At 36.0% G+C, this 21937-nt stretch overlaps 1 protein-coding gene across 1 annotated transcript; it reads right to left on the reverse strand.

Moving 5' to 3' along the window:
* Nucleotides 1-9288: 9288 nt before the first annotated feature.
* LOC127867886 (uncharacterized) lies at nucleotides 9289-16483 on the reverse strand. The gene is made up of 4 exons (XM_052409400.1): nucleotides 15910-16483; nucleotides 12417-13054; nucleotides 11792-12091; nucleotides 9289-11663 (listed from the first exon to the last, which is right to left on the reverse strand). The coding sequence occupies exons 2-4, from the start codon at nucleotides 13033-13035 to the stop codon at nucleotides 11353-11355; spliced, it is 1230 nt and encodes a 409-aa protein (XP_052265360.1). The 5' UTR covers nucleotides 13036-13054; nucleotides 15910-16483; the 3' UTR covers nucleotides 9289-11352.
* Nucleotides 16484-21937: the final 5454 nt, after the last annotated feature.

The raw sequence follows: 21937 nt of genomic DNA on the forward strand, positions 1-21937 counted from the left end.
AGTACATCTGTGTCATCATGAAATGCAAGCCTAGGACACAAACAATTGTTTTGCAAAGCTTATTTTGGATAAAATTTCGTATTTTGGTGCGAATGGTGGCGGTTTGTGTGTGATTCTTTAATGGTTAGGAATACTTTGCAAAATTGCATTTTCGTGTCGTTTCGGTTTCCCAATGTATGTTATGGTTAATATGGACAGTAGTCATGTTTATGTTTTTAAAGGTTGTAGCTTTTCCCTCTTTACAGTAAATTACATAATGTCGTTAATTGAAAAAAATGAACTCACAAAACAGTAACACAATACAGAAACACCCGTAGATATTGACACTGGTACGAAATGACGAATGGGCCGTCATGAAAAGTAATTTACGATTGAAAATTATATCCACATTTTGGCGATCTTACTGCTTTCTTACGGTTGCTAAGGACATCGATGACCGATGTGGCCGAACTCCGACATCTAGTACGTATCGACCGATTGCAGCAAGAAGTATAGCGACAACTTTGTCAACTTCTCTTTGAAGCGTCGAAAATAATTAAAATTTCTCGAAAGATCCGCGTTTTTATGCTCCCAACTCAGACGCGTCGTAGTGCAGCCGCAGTGCAAATGTCAAAGTCGTAGTGACCGTTTTAGTTGAAGACATTATCCCAATCTGGTATGACGGGGTTATTATCACAATCTGGTATGACGGGGTTATTATCCCAATCTGGTATGACGGGGTTATTATGGGAAAACTGCAGTCACTTCACACTGTATTGATATTTGCAGATATCCTAGAAACCCTCAACAGATATCCTAGAAACCCTCAAAAGATATCCTAGAAACCCTCAACAGATATCCTAGAAACCCTCAACTCGAATTACATTTTGCATACAACTTGTAAACGGACAGTTAATGAACGCTTCGTTGTTATTTGAAGAAGCAATATCCCAGAAATGACTGCCAAGGAAATCAGACAATTCATATTCACTTACAATCTGTATTTAGTGCGAAAACATTCGTAACCAACAGTCGCAGATTGTTGTGCTGGTTGCTATTCGCCAAAGCCTATATTCCGATTTGCCTATGCACTTGGAATTGAAATTTGCATATAAAGGTTGATAATGTCAAAAACAAAATATACTATCGACAACAATTATATGATAATAACCTTTCTTAACACTAGCTCGAAACCATCGAAATGAAGACTTTCAAAACACCGCTCGAGCACCATACTTATTTAACAAAGTTCGTTTTCGTGAATGCAAAAATTGTCCACATGTTTAGTTATTGAGGCCCTATTTTTACACTTGTTATTAAATTACAATTCTTCACATTTTGTATTTAGCTTGCGATTGTATTCAGTTGTTTCACGTATGATGAAATATATTAATAATGTTCATGAGTGGTGCAGCCAAAAGTAAAAATATGTATTCTCTATAATCACGGGACGATACAAATAATAATCTACCTAAACATAAGACAACATTCTTTTTATTTCATGCTGTTTCGAACGTTTGTTTACATTTAAAAAGGTTGAACACGAGATTTTGTGGGAATAACAAAATGATTGCATCATTTCTAAACAAATAACGTACACAATCAATCATTTTCACTGTCATTTTCCACTGTTTGAAACGGTAAATTTCAAGTTCTTTAGCAATGATATTTCCTTATAAACCTTATAAAGCATGCAATAAATGAGTAGTAAGAACATTTACTTTTTCCCTAAAATCTACACACATACCCGTTTTGGTTTTGTTCAATTATAGTATGTCTCTCATGATCTGGAGATATCTGACTTTTGAAAAAAAACAACATGATTTTACACATCAAAGCATGTTCTTTATTCATATTGCAAACGAATGATTTTCTATTTTTTATTATCTGAGAGGAAACATGTTCAGTCTGCGGAATTTACTTTAATGTATTGTGAATCAACACAATCCCATGTGCGCTTAAAAGGATAATCCCGTTTGATAAATGGTCAGGATTATATACTTAAAATCAATACGACACTTATTCACAGTTCTTATCTGCTCTCTTGGTGGTTAAGATGTTCCTTTAACGGACTGATAAATGACGAACAGAGGGGGAAGACATCGGTGTAAATTAGAAATACTCTTTTTTCTTTCCACTCCAATATGGCAACTAATGGTAGAAATCAATCACACACCGAACTATCCAGGTGACATTCCACTATTCTTTCAAGACAGCGAGATTACGCTTCCACGTTGTATTTAAGATCAAAAGTTATTCCAAATTTAGAGCCACTGACATATTTACGGTTAAGATATTTCAAAACTAAACTGCACACGTTGGAGAATGGATGGAAACAGTTGAAAGAATAGTATTAAGAAGGTCAAGGCGATGGTGTGATTGGTAGATATTGAGTCCATTCTGGAATGAGCATTCATAATTTAGCCGTTTAATTAATTTCTATTGCGTTTTATAGGAGTGGTATGGCTTATCACCGCAAGATGATTTTAGTTGTGAAAAAAATAAGTAAAGTTTTACATTCGTATGTGATCCTTTTGCGACAAGAAAGGTATTATACCATCAATCAAAGTATTTTGCTAAGACTGCGCATTGTGATCTGACTGTCTACAGACTGATGTGGGTGGTGGGTGTTCTCATTTGCTATAAATGATCAAACATTGTCTATGTCAGCAGTTTAAATGTTTACTGATGGCTGATAGTTTACTTCGATGCCCTCTACGTGTGTGTTTTCATGATATCAATATGCATCAGTCACTTCAAATGCAGGGTGGACCTTGATTTGGTCACGTGTCGGAACAAGTTGTGGCTTGTTTAGCCGGGAAAGCGAGAGGGATACGGGTTCGAATCGCTGACAGGCTTCACAGTTTTACCGCCCATTATTATACTCAGTACTTGGAAAAATGGACTGTCAAAATAAATAGCACTCGAAGATGTCCCGTGTCGGGAGTATGACATGTATGCCTAAATTAATCGCTACAAACCGTTATTGCAGATACTGCTATAATTACTGTGAGACACATCTCTTTATCAGTAAATTGTAAATGTTTATGATACCCAATCATCACAATACCACTTCAGATCGCAAGTTTTCGCAACGCAAACCAAAATAAACCAATTAAAATTATTAACAGTCAACAATTCGATATCGCTTATGTCATTCTGCGTCACCAATTACTATTCTATCGCTTATGTCATGACATTTTTGGAATAATCAGACATTAAATGCAATTACTTGAATACTTCATTTGAAGAGGTTAAGCCACACACTATCACTGACTTGAAGTATATAGTAAATATAATGACAGGTAAAATAAAGATGTCAGATGTGTATCTTAATAGACATTTTTGAAAATATGACTCGTTTTAAAAAATAGTAGACAAAAGCGTATTTATTTCTTAGCCATAATTTATATATAATTGAAAAGTACTACCGTTTTGTTGATTAATTTAATCATTGTGTTGGTTATGCCGTTGTTGCTGCTCTATTTCTGATGGGGATTTACGATGATGCTATTCATGCTGGTCATAACGGCTGTGGTGGAGGTGGTAGTGGTGTTGATGACGATGATAACGACGATTATGGTGATGTCTATTTAGCGGTTATGAATCAGATGATGGTGAGGAAAATGACGATGGACAAATAGTTGAGCTTTTATGATAGAACTAATACATCAGTTATTCATATTAATAAAGCAGTAACAATAATCACTGCAACGTCAACAACTCTTACTCTTCCTTAGCATTTATTCTCAGACAATGCGATTATGTCTCCATTTTCCATTTCTTGTTCTTAACGTTGTGATGTTGTCCACCCTTTGTTTTCTTAAACGCCAATAAATCAGGAGACTTAAAACAGCCATTAAGTTGTAATTTCAAAGCGTATAGTATACGTACTTCTAGTGCCCAAGTATTAAAAAATAATCTCGGCCAATCACTTTGTAATTTTCCCGTCTCATAATTTTCTAATCAGTCGCTTTCGACGTTCCTTTATCTCGTACTCTAGTGGTAAACGGTCTGGAAGCGATTGTGAAGCGACATTAAACGCTGACTTGACAGTCTCAAGTGATGGTCATTTCATGTGTTTGGAATTTATTAATCATTAAGTGTGTTTGGAATTTAATAATCTGAAAAGCACTTTAAATTTACCAAATCGGAGTTAAGTAGTTTGCATGGGTTACCTAGTAGACCGTAGAGCAGGGTCGTTTATTGATATGCGAAGTTATGGAAAATTGTGATCAAAATTGAGGCAAGTGGTCCATGACATAGTGGTAATACTCTGCCCCTTTACTAACCAGCTAACGTATTATTAGTCTGAACCGCGTTCTGCGAAATTCTGGACGTTATGTCTGTTCATACAGTGTCATCTAAGATTAGCCTGTGCAGTCCACACAGGCTAATCAGGACGATACTTTCCACCTAAACTGGATTTTCGTTGTTTATTTCAACGAACAATACAATAAAAGAGACAATGGCTTAGTCAAGTCGATCACTGTCCACGAAAATAAATGATTGCATACTAAAATAGTACAGGTTTTACAAAGGAAAAATACTAAATTTGAGTTAAAACTATTTCATGTGTAGGAAATTTAAAAAAAACACGTTTATTTATGTTTACGTTTGAAAGCGCTTGGTTTGAATGAAATGTATATACTTTATGTACGCTCGTGTGCTTACTCGATCTAGAACCGAATCATCACACGCCATCTCGTGCATGAACACTAGGCAACTAATACTCGCCAAATCTTCACTTTTCGACCATTTAAAAAATATTTGTTGGTATGATTTTTTTCAGACTCAGCAAATGTGAGGTTTTTTAAGTGTTTTTGGACTACGACACAAAATTTATTAATGTAAATCTTCATTTCATAAAGAGCATATGGGTGATTAGGACAATGTTGGGCCCGTGTCCTTATAAATAATAAAACATTTTAGAGGTTATTCTTAAAAACAAAACTGTAAAACAAATGATTGTATCATGAAAAATTATAGAGATTATTATTATTGTGTAATGTGAAGAAGGTTACCCGCACATTCAAGTTTATCAAATATTGCATTCTGTCAATAATATATCTGTTCATTGTTTCGGCAAGTGAAAGATAATCGAAGTATTGTTTGAGAATACTCCGAGGAAGAAAATTGAACATTTGATTGTATTTTTAACGCGATATCAACTATCAATCAGTGCTTTAAAATAAACCGCAACGCCACAGGCATTTAATAGTTCATTTATTTTAAACGTTAAAAAAAAGATTTTATTTGAAATCGGTACCTTTAGACAAAATAAATATACTAGTATGTCACCTGTTTTGGAAAGACGCTCATGTACTCATACATCGCATGACGTACGCAGTCCAGAAAGTGTTTTTGTGTGTCTAAAAATACAACGGGGTTTTTTCAAACGTCGCCCGGAACGTTACGGATATTTACTGTACGTAACACATAAAAATAGCCCGCTTTGCCAGCCGTTGAATACGGAAACAGATTTGACACTTTCAAACAATTTCAAACACAGAATTCACAGTCAGTGGCTTGTATGTTATAGTGGAAACACTCCATTATTGTAGTAAGAATCTATTATTATACCAGAGTGTCGTACTCAATTCCAGACTCGAACAAAATGATTGGCAGGCGGCTCTGAGTTTTCTTGTGCTTTCCTTTTAGACAGACGGTTAAAAAGTGGATCCGAAACAGATATTAAACAAGCAAATTCGTTGAATTGATATCCCCCGCCAATATGCTTCTGGACACAAAAGTGTTATATTTGACACTCAAAAAAAGCATTTTTTCAAGATACAAAGGGCCATAACTCCGTTATTAACAGATGGTGTACAATGCCATTTGACGTGCATCATCCTCATATCCATAGATACACACATACCAAGTTTCAATGAAATCCGCCAAAGGACTTCCAAGATATGGCTCCAGACGGACGGACGGAAAGACGGACGGACAACGCCAAAACAATATCCCTCCGCCTATGGCGGGGGATAATAAACGTGGTCGTTGTATTATGATTTTGACGGCGTTAGCTGTCTATTGCATTGCATGAAGTGTTATTAATTGAAATCGACAATGAACTGTTTGCAATACAAAATGAGCATCGCCTTACATTTTACGCACATGCATTAAACCCCGTTTTTCCAGGGCGCGGCTCAAACGATAACGGTAACAGTAATGTTTAAGAATGTAAACTGTATTCTTTATCATTATTTTTTTTTCCTTTTGAATACAATCATCACTTATTCCAGAATTCGAACCTGTCAGTGACGCTGATGCAATCTATAGATATTTCCATGTCATATTATATTTCAAAGTGCGTCCTTCATAGTAACGCGGTATATTCTTTCAATAAAAGTTCTATAGAAACAGTATTGTGAAAACATGAATTATTTATTTCAGAGCTTAATAGATTTGCCGAGTCACTCGCATTATAAATGCTCTTGTATTGATTGTTTAAAGTGTTCAAGTCTATCGGAATACTTGGATGAATAAGCGAAGAAAACTTCAAATAAATAGCGATTTCATAAGATATTGAAGTTTCTAATGGAGAGGAATTTCTCCACAAAGGTTTTTTAAGTGGTTGGAATTAGCAGCTCTTTGCGGTTTGTCTGTGAATAAAATTAAATCTATATGTTCAGAAAAAATGTCAGAAGTTGGTTTCGGTGGCATTTTTTAAGATCTTAAGGAAACCTTTTGACGGATTGGTTTTTAATGTTTAACCATTTGATGGATTGGTTTTACATGGTATAATCTCTTTAATGGTATCAGGAAACAACAGAAATCTTTATTGCGTAGCCTCGCGACAAGGCTGTCACGGGTTCTTTCCAAATTGCGGGGGCGCTCGTAAGATCTCCTCCAAGACACAAAGTACAATTTCTATCCAGGAAACGTACTCGTTCCCAAAGTATCTTCCCGCCGAAGTCTCGGTAAAAAATAAAGCACGACTTTGTGTGTATGCGTCAAACATTTGTATCCATAGTTTCAAATAACCAATTGCTTTAAAATAAATGTTGAAACTATGGCGTCAATCTTGCACCAACAAGGGTTTAATCGAACAAATTAAAGTGGCTTGTATATTTGCTGGCCTATCCATTTATCTTCGTAATGGAAAATTAATCCAACCGGTGACAAATTTGTATAATAAACTGATTTCATATTGTAATAAACTGTTTGCATATGTAGAGCAATTTGTCACAGCTTTATGCCTGCTACTAGATGTAGTTTGTGATAGAGGACTCGAAACTGGAAGATTTTTTGTTAGTGCTACATAACCAATGCGTGAGTGTGTTGCAGTTGTTTATGATGATGACGATGATGATGATGGTAGCGATGATGATGACAACAATGGTGGTGATGATGATGATTAAAAAGATGATGACTGTGGTAGTGGTTTGGTGGTGGGGCAGATAGAGATGATAATGATGATGATGATGATGATGATGATGATGATGATGATGATGATGATGATGATGATGATGATGATGATGATGATGATGATGATGATGATGATGATGATGATGATGATGATGATGACGATGACGACGACGACGAACAAGAAGAAGAAAAAGAAGCAGAAGAAAGAGAAGAAAATGGAGGAGAAGAGGAAAATAAGAAGAAGAAGAAGGAGAAGAAGAATGAGAAGAAGAAGTTTATGTTGATTATGTCAGGTGAACATTATTATTAGGAGAAATAAGAAGATGCTTCGAAGAACGGTGGTGATTGCGAAGTTATTTTCTTATAGTGGTGATGACCATAACGGCATTGCTATAGTTCGTGCAGTTGTTGTTGTGAATGATAATGGTGATGAAGATGATGATGAGGATTATAATGTCCTTATTATAACGATACTTGTGGCTGAAAACAGTTTAAAACTGTAATTCCTGACTGGGATGTTCAGATCTACTCCTGTCCTATATAATATTTCTTGTTGGAAGTGATACAAAACTGTTCCATAAGTTCTATTGTTCAAAATCAGTATATACAGTTTTTCTTATATTGTTTATAGTATAGTAAACCTTTTTAAAATATTTTTTCTGCGTTATCGTTTCATCTACGATTACATGTAAATTGACTACATAACCATTTTAACGATGTTTTTATGACTAATACTTTATCTATTCCAATATTCATGCTAATCAAGAATGCCGAGAATACCTTCACACATTCATTTTCCATTTCCTTATCTTCGGCATTTTAGATAAAGTCAACCCTCGTTTGTATTTCATTTTTCTTACAAATTATCTCTTCTTAAATGCACTGGTAACTGAACCAAAAAAAAAAAACGAAAATAATAGTTAGTCTTTATGAGGCGTGTCATTGTCTGTATTGTTCTTTCGTAAAATACCATTGACGCGTTAAATAGGACTTGAAAGATACTATTGTTTAAGTAACGCTGGCGTAAGCATTACGTCGTCAAGTCAGAAAGCGATACGTTTATATCGCTGGACGCTATCTTTATTCCGACAATTGTTTTTTCTTGTTTCTTTGTCAACCATTTTTATTGTGTCTGTCTGCGCGAATTTAACTTAAGGTAGATAACTAACGGTTTATTAGGTCGTTTGTTTGTTCTAAATTCTAGCGAACAATTGTTTATATCTTGTTTTGTTTACTAACATTTCCATTGACAACAACAACGTCGATTGCCTTCAGTCAGCAACAATTTAAAATAACGGACGTGTAAGCGCCTTAAATACACATGAGCTTCGTTCTGGGAAAGCAGGGCTAAATACACGTGCGAAAAATGTAGTCCCATATAAGCCTATGCATTTCGCACAAGCTAATGATATTTATGATATTTTTCATTTAAATAAGGCCTCTTCTTATCGAACATCCTATTTAGGCGGAAAATGCCGCCGCTGATTAGCCTTTGCGGACTGCACATAGTAATCTGAGACGACTCTTAACGCATATGCTTTAATGCCTGTTTTCCCAGAACTAGGCGTATATAATCCACTGATTTTGTATAATGTCAGTGCAGAGATTATCACCGAATATACGTCAATATTTCATTCATTTTGAGCGTCCTTACTGCACTGCAGTTTCATAATTGGGATGATCAACTTAATGAACTATTGATTTATTCTTCGGCAAATTATGACCCGTGTTATAACAGCGTCGACTTACCGTTGTGGTCGGGCACGTATAGAGTCTGAAATTATTCCGTTTCCTTTTAGTTATTAATAGAGTTTGACGATTTTGAAGAATAACAACAGCAGCGAATAATCGTCTATAGTGTAAATATGAATTAATCTTGCACAGCTAGTTTTCAATATATAAATGCAAAAAGAAGAAAAACAACAACACCGCATGAAATTTTTGTCACTTTTAATAAAATCTGTGATCAAATTTAAATAAATTAGCAATAATAAATCGTGATCAAAAACAGACGTAATAGAGACAGAGTGATAAATACTATAAATATAAACCGTTTTAAATAAGGCTTTATACTTCGAGGAATGATCAGAAAGTTTATAGAATGTTTTGCATAATTTCTTTAGTTGACGTCAGAGCAGAGTCAATTTTTCACAAAATGTATTTCTACAAACTTATTTATCAAACCTCGTATAAATAGAACTACATGTTATGGTTGGACAATTATTGCGCCAATTGATGCTGTTAATAGTAACATTTGCAGGAGGAAAACGTTGAACGTGATCCCAAGAAATATAATTACGTCGTGTACATACTTTCATTTATAAATAAATTAAAAAATTAAGTCGGACGTGGGGCTAGCTATGAAGGAGTATATTTTCGGCTCTACTCAGCCTTTTTAAGTATTGGATATTATTTCAGAACTATATATACATTTACTAATTATGGAGTTCCTAATTGATACTAAATATAGAAACAAATAACTTCTACAAGTGGTTAACATTCCCATGGACGGCATGGATAAGGGGAAGGTGCTTGTTGCAAGAACACAGCAAAATTAAAATAAAACACAAAACAAAACAATAACGGATACAAGTCAATCAAGTATTATACCTGCAATGGTTGTGCACGGCTTTTTAAGCTAACTGTTACTATTTTTGGTAACATCATGTGACGTTATCCTGGCGCTACTCATTCGGATTCACTCGAACTATTTTGACAGAGATAAAACAATGGTCCATAGTCGAAGCGTCCAGAATGATATAAACTAGCTAAATTAAAATGATAAATATTACCTGCGAACTATGTATTTAAAATAACCAGCTTATTGTTGAAAATAGGTCGACATGGTGGACAATTGCCGAAAATGTATGTGACAAATACGTTTAAAGCAAATATTGTAATATTGTTAAACTATTGATACTCAATTGAGCGTGAATGGATTCTTGCGTTTAAATTAGCTTTGCTCAATAAAATCAACATTTCTTGTGTAAACCATGTAATAAATTTATCAAAATTCAATAGACGTTTCTTTTAAGGAGGTATATAAATATTCTATAAACTACTTGAATAAATATAGCCAATTAAATATCTAACACAACAAAAAAATCACAGCAAAAAGAACAGCTATCCAAAAGAAAAGAACAATATTATAAATAACAAACAAAGTGATAAGTAATGACATACTCTAACCTTAACAAGTGGATATCTCTTTAACACACTCTATAAAATATATGTTTATACTAAAATAGCACAAACAACAATTTACAAATCACAACCAGTTGGATGTTAAACGATGAGGAACACATTTTTTCGAACACATAAACATATAAACTTGAACACACAATAAATGTTTCCGTAAATCCACGGAATATTCGGAGAACCACACAGGGACAATAAATAACGCTTATGGAATGATGACAGGCACTGGACATTTCCGTAACGGAAAAACAGTGAAGTATGTTTCGGACATTGTACTTATGTTCGGATATTTGGATATGTTCGTGAAGACAACATAATCGATGCATAAATACACGTACATGTATAATCACAGTCATAATCACAGCGTCACTCAGTTGGAAGGCTTCTAAGTGACAGCAATACATATTCGAATACAACAACATGTAAACGTGTTCGATTTGTGAGCAAATTGATCATGATCAAAACTGATGCGTTAAATACTGGACAATTGAGAGACAAATCTTAATACGAAGTTTTACAGGACGGAAAACAACAAAAGTGTGAGTGATTCGATATGACTATTTAGAGATGTGTATGATTGTATGATTGAATGGAATGTTAGCTTTGAGCTTTGAGCCTAAGTGGAATTCTTAAATGCAATATATACAATCAATCAATGTCGTTCATTATCATAGAAATAATTATATGTTAAATAATAGGACAATAGCTTTGTCCTTGTAAAACGAAAGAAATCGATCGTCTAACGGATTACCCATTACAGGTCTGTTCCAAAAGTAGGTAATAAGCCAAAAGTGACCACTTTTAAGATTTATGCTCACAAAAACTTTTGATGTTTTTCAAAACTTCGAGTGAGTCTTTCATGACTTCGTTTGTCTGCACCAGCTCTCGTCTGAATTGTTCAAACCCGCGCGGCGATGCGTCAATTCTGCGCACTGACCTATATGCACTCTCCGCCATCGCCAAAAACTGTTTCTCCATAATTGCGCATGTGCAGTTCGCCGACTTTCGGTCACGCTCCGTTTCCGTTTCCGATTTGTGCAATTTGCTGCGCACCTTTGTAATGTCAGACTCTAATTGTTGCAGATACCGATAACCCATTTCTCTCTCCAAATCTGCAATTAGGAAGGAAACATACTTTTTAATATTCTAAAGTAATTCAAAATATCATCGCACTTAAAAACGGAATTAAGACGTGATCATTATTTGTAATTGCATGTATTTAAGAATGCGCCGAACTTACCGCTTTTAATTCGCTTCGGAGTAGAAACGTATTCGTCTTCTATATCAAGGCGACGCTTGGCCCGAAACGACTCCGAGTCGCTAAAGAACATTGCAAGTTTGCTTCTGAAAGACGGACTGCCGAGGTAGTAGGAGCTTTCCGGTTCCTGGTGGTCACGTGAAAACATGGCGCCGAGGTCATGTGAGCCAGTCACGTGCTCGTACTTCGCATGGTCACGTGAGCTGCGGTGATGCCTTGGCGACATGTAGGCGTCTCTCTGCTGGTGGTAGGAAGCTGGAGGAATGCTGGTGAGGTAGGAACCTGATAGTAAAAACAACAAGACCAGCTTTAATGCATGTACATGTAGTAATTGATGCTGAGTTTGAATATAAAGATGATTATCGCTATACTTATAAAAACTGATGGTGAGGATTGATGATTGTAATGATTTGAATGATGATTATTAATTTGTTTTCGGGATGATAGATGATTTGGGCCGCGGCTTTGGTGGTGATGACGGTGGTGTTTGTGCTAATTGTGATATAGATAATGTTGGTCATGCTTGTGACGCTGTATGTCCGCTGTTGATTGTTAAGGTGGTCGTGTTGGGCATTTTGAATAACGATGGTAGAAATTAACAACTCACCATTCGTGACTTCTTCAAACAGGCGTTTCTTGACCCGTTGTGACTCCGCCTCGACCTCACATCGGTAATGCTCGGTACTTTCCGGAGAAAAGTTGAACTCGTTGGACGCATGCCGAACTGACGGCGACATATTTACAATGGGTGACCTTGACCTCAGCTGGGGTGACCGTGACCCCATGGACGGTGAGGGTGGGGATCTTGAGCTTGACCGTTCGCCCAGCATCCAGTCTGATTTTTCACAGAGATACGAGTCTGAACAGGCTTTGTGGAAGTCTGAACTTAAGCAATGCGAGGCATTCATCATTTCACTTCGTTTCTGAGGAGTTCTGAATATCACACACGAAGGAGTCAAGTTTTCGTTGTTGTTATTTTGTTCAGAATTTTTCTCGTCCGAAATTATTCTAATATCCGGCATAGATGGAGTTATTCGCTTCACGATTTCACTGACACCTTTTTGCTCCTGTCGTGACTTTGAGTTAATCGAGTCTATTTCCGCTCCATCTATACTGTCGCCACTTTCTGCTCTTTTCAATTCCTCTGCTGAAATTATCGTCACCGGCTCTCTCCACGTTTTCCGAAACGGTTCTTCAATCCGAATAGTTGCGGTTCGGGCCTGCATGGCTGGTGTTTTTATTTGTCTGAAAGTATAATACACAATTGTGCAAATGATAGTCATCGTGTGTCGTTGATCCGCTCTTCCCCACAAACCACTCACGGTATGCCGATTAAAGACTTGTTTATGGCCAAATAATGTCTGATAACTGACGGCAATTCAAACGCAACGAGCGGACGAACGAATCTAAAGATTCGCAGACATCCCCGCCCACATCTTCCCACGGCGCTCCATCTATAAAGATGTATAGCAAGAGATCAACCCCGTACGAACGTAATAGCGGTAACTTTTAGAATGTCGGTCGCCAGACTTATTCGTGTTGATAAACAGTGCATGGGACAACTAAAATAAACGAAGCACAAATACCTGAAGTTTCGATTTGTGTTTAATAAAAAAACTGTTCGCACGTAATTACAGCTGCGCAACTGTTATCTAACATTTTCTGCTGATAAAACTAGGCGACCTTTGCGCAGTAAAAATCTTGAAAATCAAAATTTAGGCTTAATCAAACACTCATGTTGATTCGCACTATCTGCTCAATCGGTATTCCCCAAAAAGCAAACAGAAATCGAAATAGTTGAATGCGGAACCCATATCGCAGCGAGATTGGGGTAAGTGTTGACAAATCTGTAGCTCTGATAATAAGGGGCTGGATTCTGTTTTTCAAGAAGTTAGTAAAGATTGTGTAAATAGAACAGGTTGATTGTATGTTTTTTGTGCTTGAAGTCCCATCTCTTTTGCTGTGATTTGGCACACGCGTAGAGGACGACAAACATGTACCCTGGTACAAGTAGTTACACACATTTTTGTCATAAAAATGTGTAAACACAATTTTCTTTAAGCTTTAATGGACTGGTAAAGTATGGAGAGATGGAAGGCGAGAATGTGAGAGATGAATCAAGTATCGACAATGGTTATAATGATTATGCAAATGATGCTTAAGGCAATGCTGATAGGATTTGTGGTAGTAGTGGTAGTGACGATGATGATGATGATGATGATGATGAGGAGGAGGAGGAGGAGGAGGAGGATGAGGAGGAGGAGGAGGAGGTGGTGGTGGAGAAGGAGGATGACCATGATGACCATGATGATGATGATGTTTTTTCTGGTGGTGGTAATGCTGTTGATGTTACTGTAGCTTCTTTTCGTGCTGATTGGCTGTGATTGTGGCGACGATGACGATCAATACCATAAAAGACGATTATGATCACTGTTGAGAAGTCCCAAACTATTCATCAATGTAGCTGTTGTGTGATGTTCAAGTATTGCATGAGTTAACGTCAAAGCCTCGCTCTGTGTAGACGGGCCTTTATGCATGCTCGTTATCTTTCGCCTGAGATTAGCTTGTGCAGTCCGAACAGGCTAATCAGGTACGACAGTGTCTGCCTTAACTGGATTTTCACTAAAAAGAGCCGTCTTTTTAACAAAAATACCACAAAGGCGGACAGTGTCGTCATTAATTACAGCTAGTCTGTGGGGACTGCACAGGCTAATCTGGGACGACACTTTACGCACATGTCTTAAAACTCGTTGTTCACAGAGCGGAGCTCGTACAAATAGTGATCCTTCCTTTAATCCACACATAACCGCGTTTGCAGTGTGCGCTCAGTGTGGTGTACAAATATTTCATTTAACACCTCACTATCGCCGCCGTATCGCAATACCGGCCGAAAGTAAATAGTATTACATAGGAATTAATTCCCTTATTACATTTCTAAGGCAGTATCGGGTAATCGTTAATTACAAGTAGAATTAACCGTCATTGTTGTTGCGTGCACGCGGCCACTTTCATCTCCCTAGTTATCGAATACACACGTAACTTTAATCCCCGTTAAAGCTAATACGCGATCGCCCGTTTAGACTAAACCCCGATACTGGTATACCATTGTTTTGCAAACAATGTGCATAACTGAACCAAAGGCGTCTTGATACCAAACGGATTGTATTGTTTGTGGTTGGACTTTTGTTCCTTGATACGAAAACCGTTTGATCAAATGCTATCGAATATATCGGTATATTGCGCAATGTCGATGGGCTCATTGTGTTATTGAGTTATTTGTGTATAAGGGCAAAAGTTGGTTAATGTATTGAATTCACCGACGATTGCTATGATATTTAATCAATCAATCAATCAATCAATCAATCAATCAATCAATCAACCAACCAACCAGTCAACCAATCAATCAATCAATAAAAAAACACATCTATATATTAATAAATCATCCAACCAACCAGCCTCATATATTTTTCTCAAATTAATTTAAAATCGCCTGTTCATGCGACAACTTACATATCCTGATCGACGTCTTCGACAAAGACACAAAAAGTGCATGTTAACAGACACCCATAAAACACTTAATTCGCAAACGTGCGCGTCCAGTAAATCAATGCACATACCACAACAAAATTGTGCACGAACATGTGCACGCTAGTGAGCCTTTTAATATTCTCCCATAATTACAATATACCTTCGCGCGTCTTATCTAACGAGAGATAACGACGCACCAAGATTAATGGAAGTTGTTAATTTAATGCTTCTTTTTATCTGCCAATGCAATTTGTATGTAAATTTTTAATTTATTGATAGAATTCGTGAGTGCTGCTAGCACACTATGCAGGATTTTCTGTTAATGGGTAGTTAGTTGCACTTTCAGTCGTTGTTGTTGATGCTGGTGATTATAATAATAATGATTTTGTATTCTTTATTTTTCTATATTTCTTTTATTAACACTTGTTATCGAATCACTTTTATCACCAAGCCTTTGCTCTGTTTTTTTTATATTTATTTTAGAATTCTACTATAAAATGCAATGCAGCATTATAAATAAACTGTAAGTATTTAGAATAGCTCAAATATATATAAAAAGTTGTCATATTTACCTCCTGTCTCGTAAATATCCATGTAGTGCACTTTACTATCTCATTGTGAATTCTTCTTTTTCTGCTTTCTTTTAAAAACTCTCCCTTCGACAAACTTTAGTTTTGCTTCTGCCGCAATGTTTCAACTAAAGTAAGAATTCCAATAGCCCGATTACTTCACAGAAATTCTGCAATAAATAAATTGCAAAATAATTAAGTTTTTATTTTGTTGCATTAAATATTTATATTTATAAATCCATAAGTCGAAAGGTTGCAAGTTGCTTGTTTAAGAATTCAAAATATTCCTTGTATTGTACGGAGTTCTTAAATTGATTTTTATTTTTTTTGCAATTCCGCAAGTCTGAGTTCTCACGCACCGTTCAATTCCTTAACTGACTAGATCGATTTTATTCGATTCTATTTAGACATAAACTGGTCGGTAGACTGCGTCACCCATTCGTTAATATTCCAACGGTACTTCAACCCAGTAACAAGATAACCCGTCTACGAGTCCCGTTCAAATCCCGTTATAAACTGCGGGATTATATTTCGTCTTAAACTGCGAGCTATATCAATATCCATATTGTTCCTTTTCATGTACTGTGCGGTCTTAATCATAAAATCTATTCAGGGCCGCTTAGACCTGTCAATTTTAAATCCGTTTCTATTGAATAATGAAAGAGCACATTTGATTGGTTGACAATAACGGGATCGTGTTAAATCTCTTATCTCATTGACCAATGGTTGATAACTGGTTGGATTAATAGGAGGAGCTTACAACGAATTCGGTATCTAGGGTCTCAAAGTCGTTAAATAGTTAAAAATAGCAGAAATAGATAAAATGCTCGATTTCATAATGCAGACAAGTTTGGGTTTTGCAGAGACATGTTTTGAAATGTAAACAATTACTTGCATTTGTATTAAGGGCGTCGTAATAAATATTTGCTCATATCAATTTATGGAATGCATTTAAAACTTTTTTCGAAGCTATTTGGAAACAGAATTGCACTTGCAGGCATTAATCGAGTGAACCGATTCGCACTTTGTGTAAGTCGACGTAAGCTAAATGTAAGGTTTATAATGTTTATTGATAACCCGTGCGTTAAAAACAAACAAGGTTAAAACCAACTAGTTTTATATCATATTTTACACTGAGAGTATAAATATTCTAGTTGAACGCACAGGCTTATATGGCACGTTTGTAGTGTTATTCCAGTGTTTAATAACTATAACTTTATGTCCCTTGACGGGCTATCATGACCCCCGAATGCAAGACTATAAGACTTTAAAGTCCAATAAACACTCAAAATCAACCAATATTTCGTAAAATATTTCGTAAAATAAAGTTAAAATATACAAAATCAGTTTTCCTTATCGCAATAGCCAAAATTTCAATGCTATATGTGGTCTGGTAACATATATTTAGCGAGCTGCAAAATGCTCGTTTTTATTTTGTGTGTGACAATATATTCCACGTGAATTTCCCGAGACGATATCCGAACATTCACGAGCGAACGCGATATTGGCTATGGGCATTGTCGGCAGCACAACGTAGTTAAATCATGGAAGCCAATCTCGCGTAAGTGTTCGGATATCTTCGCGGGAAATTCCCATGGAATATATGTCACACAAAAAATAAAAACGAGCATCCTTTATCTCGTCAAATCTATGTTACCATACCACATCTAGCGTTTACATTTTGGATATTTCTAAAAGGAACACTTTTTAATGGGTAACTTTATTTCACCAAATATATGCTGATTTTGACTGTTAATCGGGCTTAAGACTGCGACGCATTTTAGTTTATTCATGCTAGTGTATACATGTTCCAGTTTATGTACTCGGGTGAGACGCGTCGTTTCGGTTTCGTTTGTGCTGAATTCTAACGTTTTATGAAAATCGGTGAATACATTTCTTAAAGGACGCTTAGTCATTCATGACCAACGCAAAAACGTGTCCACGTTTATATTCTGATTTGCAGAGTACCTTTCGACGCCGTCGAACTTTGAAAAGAATTGTTCGCGTATAAGCATGTATTAAATAGTAGAACTGCCCAGCTGTATGTATTATAATTAGAATAAGACTTTTTCCAAATAAGGGTCCAGATTAAACATAAGTCAACAATAAGAGGCAACCACGTTAAGTGAGTGCATATTTATTTTAACGTATCATAAAAAGGCGTTAAGAACGAGGCTGTCTTATTACGATACGATATCAAACATGGTAGCCAAATCACCAAATACCGAACAGTCTTTTATATTTAAACTATGCCCAGTTTACAATGCTATCCATATATCATAGAGTATTTCATTTGAAACTTGACGCGGTTGCTAATTTAATAAGAACTATATATAATTAAGTACCAAGCAGTTCGCGTTATTATCTCGCGACATTCGAGACTCTCCGATATCGCCTTTGTGTACGCTTAATGTTCATAAACAATTAATTATTGCAAATATTTAATACTTAAATAATTTAATACTTGAAAACACAATAAAAGATATTTTGATTGGTAATAAATAAATTAAAGTCGGGTAACTGATCGTTAGTTTAAATCGGTGCTGGGTTGGCACGATTTTATTCAGTAACAATAACAACAATATGAAGCTTGTCACCTTGATTTAGTAGTTCTCCATATGTGTATATCAATTATCAAGCTCTGTTTAAGCTTCATAGTTAAGTTGATATATAAAAATGTTAACTTAACATACAACTCGAGTAGTTTATAATTAAACTAGAACTGTTCTAGAATATCGTAGACATGCTGAAATGCATTGTTAGTGGGCGTACGGGTATAATTGAACGGGCATACATCTACTTTTTGAAACACACAGGTAACAGCGGAAAAAGGAGAAAGCAAATTTAATAAACTCTTTTGTTTTTAATTGTCAAGCTTATCGTTAATTTGTATTCACAAATCACGACAACTTGTCATATTAGATGTATTTGATATAACGTCCCTAATTCGTTCCATTATTTTTTTAAGTTTCTTTTTTTAATTAACCTCCAATAATGTGTCATTTAGAAATATTCATAATACCGGTAGATGATTCTAAACGAATCTTAATGTTGTGTTATAAAACCAGACCAATCATGGTTCTACCCATAAATGTATGAGACGCGATTTAAGAAAAGGGGGTTTAATGCATGTGCGTAAAGCGTCCTCCCAGATTAGGGACGACACTTTCCTTTTTTTATGATATTTTCCGTTGAAAGAAAGTCTCTCCTTATCAAAACTCCCGTTTAGGCGGAAAGTGTCGTCCCTGATTAGCCTGTGCGCACTGCACAATCTAATCTGTGACGACACTTTACGCACATGCATTAAACCCCATTTTCACTGAGCGCGGCTCACATGACAGTTGCAATGCTTGTTGTAGTTAAAGCATGGTGTGTGTTCGATCCCTGTTGCAACCGCAACGCAGGGACAGTCACGATGAGTGTTCAAATGAATATGTAACATATGGGAACATGTATACACAAATGTGGACTAAAACATCTGAGACATCAAACATGTTCGTTGGACAGGACGAGAGTATAGTAAACATTTTATAAAGAAACCATCATGTCCATCTGACAGCTTTATGAACCTTTCTACATCGAGAATCAACATTGTCTCGGACGAGAATTTAAACAATGCGATTATGTATCTTTGCTCAAAAGGTTTTTGTTTGTATTGACTCGTTACAAAGTGATGAGTGAAAGTTATAAGATGCTTTTAGATTTGTTCTGACTCGTAAGACGTTTGATTTACGTTAAAAGGGCGACAAGAGCCCTTAAATGAGCCCAAAGATGTTATTTTGATCCGCAAGCGACCTTTATTTGCCCAGCCATCGATTCGCCCCTTTTACACGTACCCTTTACCCGTGTTGGTAATATTCACGTTGCTCGTTATTATGAAGTTAATAGAGTGGCGATGCGCCGACCTGGCTAATGATAGCAAGGGTCTTGCAATACTAAGGGAACGCCTAAGGTCTTTACAAAATGTTATTTACGTGGGCGCGGCGATTTGTTTCATTAGAGAAAGAAAACAATTAAATGAACGCCTGATTGAAAAAAATGCGCTTCAAAAACCACTCAATGAATACGTTTTCTTTTTTATTTCGACGACTTTTTATTCTGCAACGCATTACATATTTTTGTCGATAATAACAGTTATGATAATAAGCATCAGGATAAGCTTCATAAACTATCATAATCATTATCTGCTTCTTCCTATTCTTTTTCTTCTTTTTCCGCGTCTTTGAGGGTGTTTTCAAACATGAGTATTATATGATATTGTCGGAAATATTAAATGCTTTTTAAAGATGATACTACCATATCCCATTACATGTAAATGTAAATACACTCACTTGTTTTTCAGGCCTTACCAGACTATGTGGGCGTACGTACATGCAAATATTACGCAACCCCGTAACATCTTGGGTTTTCTTTTCAAATCTGTAATGTAAACACTCAAAAACAATACTGGCTCGAACTATTTATGTCACCGTGTCATTTCACGTGAATGGATTCAAATGGCATGCATGTTTTGAGAAAACTTTGAAAGTCAACAATTCCTCTCATCCACAAATAACACCTTTTCTTAAGAATGACATTTATCCCTTGTTACACATAACGGCCCTTGAACAGGGGCCATTAGGCGTGTATTTTAGAGCATTTAAGGGGTCACATTTCAAGGGGAACCGTTTAAATTGCTCTTAGGCCTCCGTTAAGGGTATTTACCGTTTGAATAATTCTACTTTTCTGGTCAACTGAACTTTTTCAAACTATTTGCGAGTTTCTAAAGACGCGACAATTGACCATTTGACCTTAGCTGTCATTTTCCGACAGTTTTGCCAGCTTTATGACGTGTGAATTAAATGACCACCAGGTGTTGTGACTGACATTATTTCCATTATATTCTTGTTAAAAAATCGGAAAAAAATTATACACGAATTACAAGTGTTAGAAGTCGTTGTTATTTATTTCAACGACATTTCTTATTAGAATTGACTTATTCAATCCCAGGAGCTTTTACGAGAGCAGAGGGTCAGAAGAAAGAAAATCCATTTGAAAACATTTTTTAACGGTAAACGGCATTTTAAAGTAAAATGCTGCTGCCGCAAACCAAGACTATACGAGCGCCCGATTGACCCCTGAGACATCGCCTCGCTTGTGTAGAAACTAAAGATTGATACTTGCCGTATCGTTATATTATTTTACTAATTTCAACGCGGTTTTAAAACTTTTTTTATGAATTTTTTGAACGGATTTTTTTTCTGAAATGTATTTTTATGCATGTTCTTTGCGAGTGGGGCTGTAAGTGTAAATTTAAGACTGTTGCCCGAATCAACGGTTTTTACTAAGATGATTTTTATAAATAGAATGATGCGGTCAGCGTTGCAGGAACATAATCGATATATACACATATATTTCAGGTGCTAAAACGTATTATTTTCTATTACAATATCAATAAAATTAGCATAATGACGCCACTAAAATGTATCCCTATACTAGACAACATAATGCGAAAATGTGAAAATCAAATTTTATATATGTTATTATTAGCAAAAAGTCAAGCAAACGTTTGATAACATTAATTTAATTAAATCATCCAATTAACTACATGTATTACACTAACGCGTTTGTTGCATTGAATACAAGCGCCTTTATTATAACAACGTTTTAAAGTTTCCACCACGTTTTTTTGAGAGCTTATGACTCTTTAAAAAAGATTGCTTTCATTCTAAATAGAATTGTTTGTAGAACTTGCGAGCAAATACATTAATCGCGCTACCACGTGCATTGCACGTGCGGTACACTCCAACACATGGACAATCAGGCGTAAGTTACCTGAAAATTTAAACACATAAATACAACAGTTTGTCTGTGTTCGTTGTTTCTTTGAGCTAAATATCTAAGGCTTTTTTGTTGCACAATGAGCCTCGTTATGGAAAAACTTGGTTTATCAGGGACGACACAGGGACGACACAGGGACGACACAGGGACGACACGTCTCCCCTAAACTAAATGTTAGCTTCGAAGAGACCTCTAACAAACGAACAATACT

This window comes from Dreissena polymorpha, chromosome 2 (assembly GCF_020536995.1).
Source record: "Dreissena polymorpha isolate Duluth1 chromosome 2, UMN_Dpol_1.0, whole genome shotgun sequence".
NCBI lineage: Eukaryota > Metazoa > Mollusca > Bivalvia > Myida > Dreissenidae > Dreissena > Dreissena polymorpha.

Excerpts from the sequence above, each read along its gene's own strand:
- LOC127867886 (XM_052409400.1), bottom strand. The coding sequence starts at position 13,035 with ATGCAGGCCCGAACCGCAACTATTCGGATTGAAGAACCGTTTCGGAAA. Across the intron at positions 12,092-12,416 it reads GTTTGAAGAAGTCACGAATG|GTTCCTACCTCACCAGCATT; the intron begins GTGAGTTGTTAA and ends TTTTACTATCAG. Across the intron at positions 11,664-11,791 it reads TCCGAAGCGAATTAAAAGCG|ATTTGGAGAGAGAAATGGGT; the intron begins GTAAGTTCGGCG and ends TCCTAATTGCAG.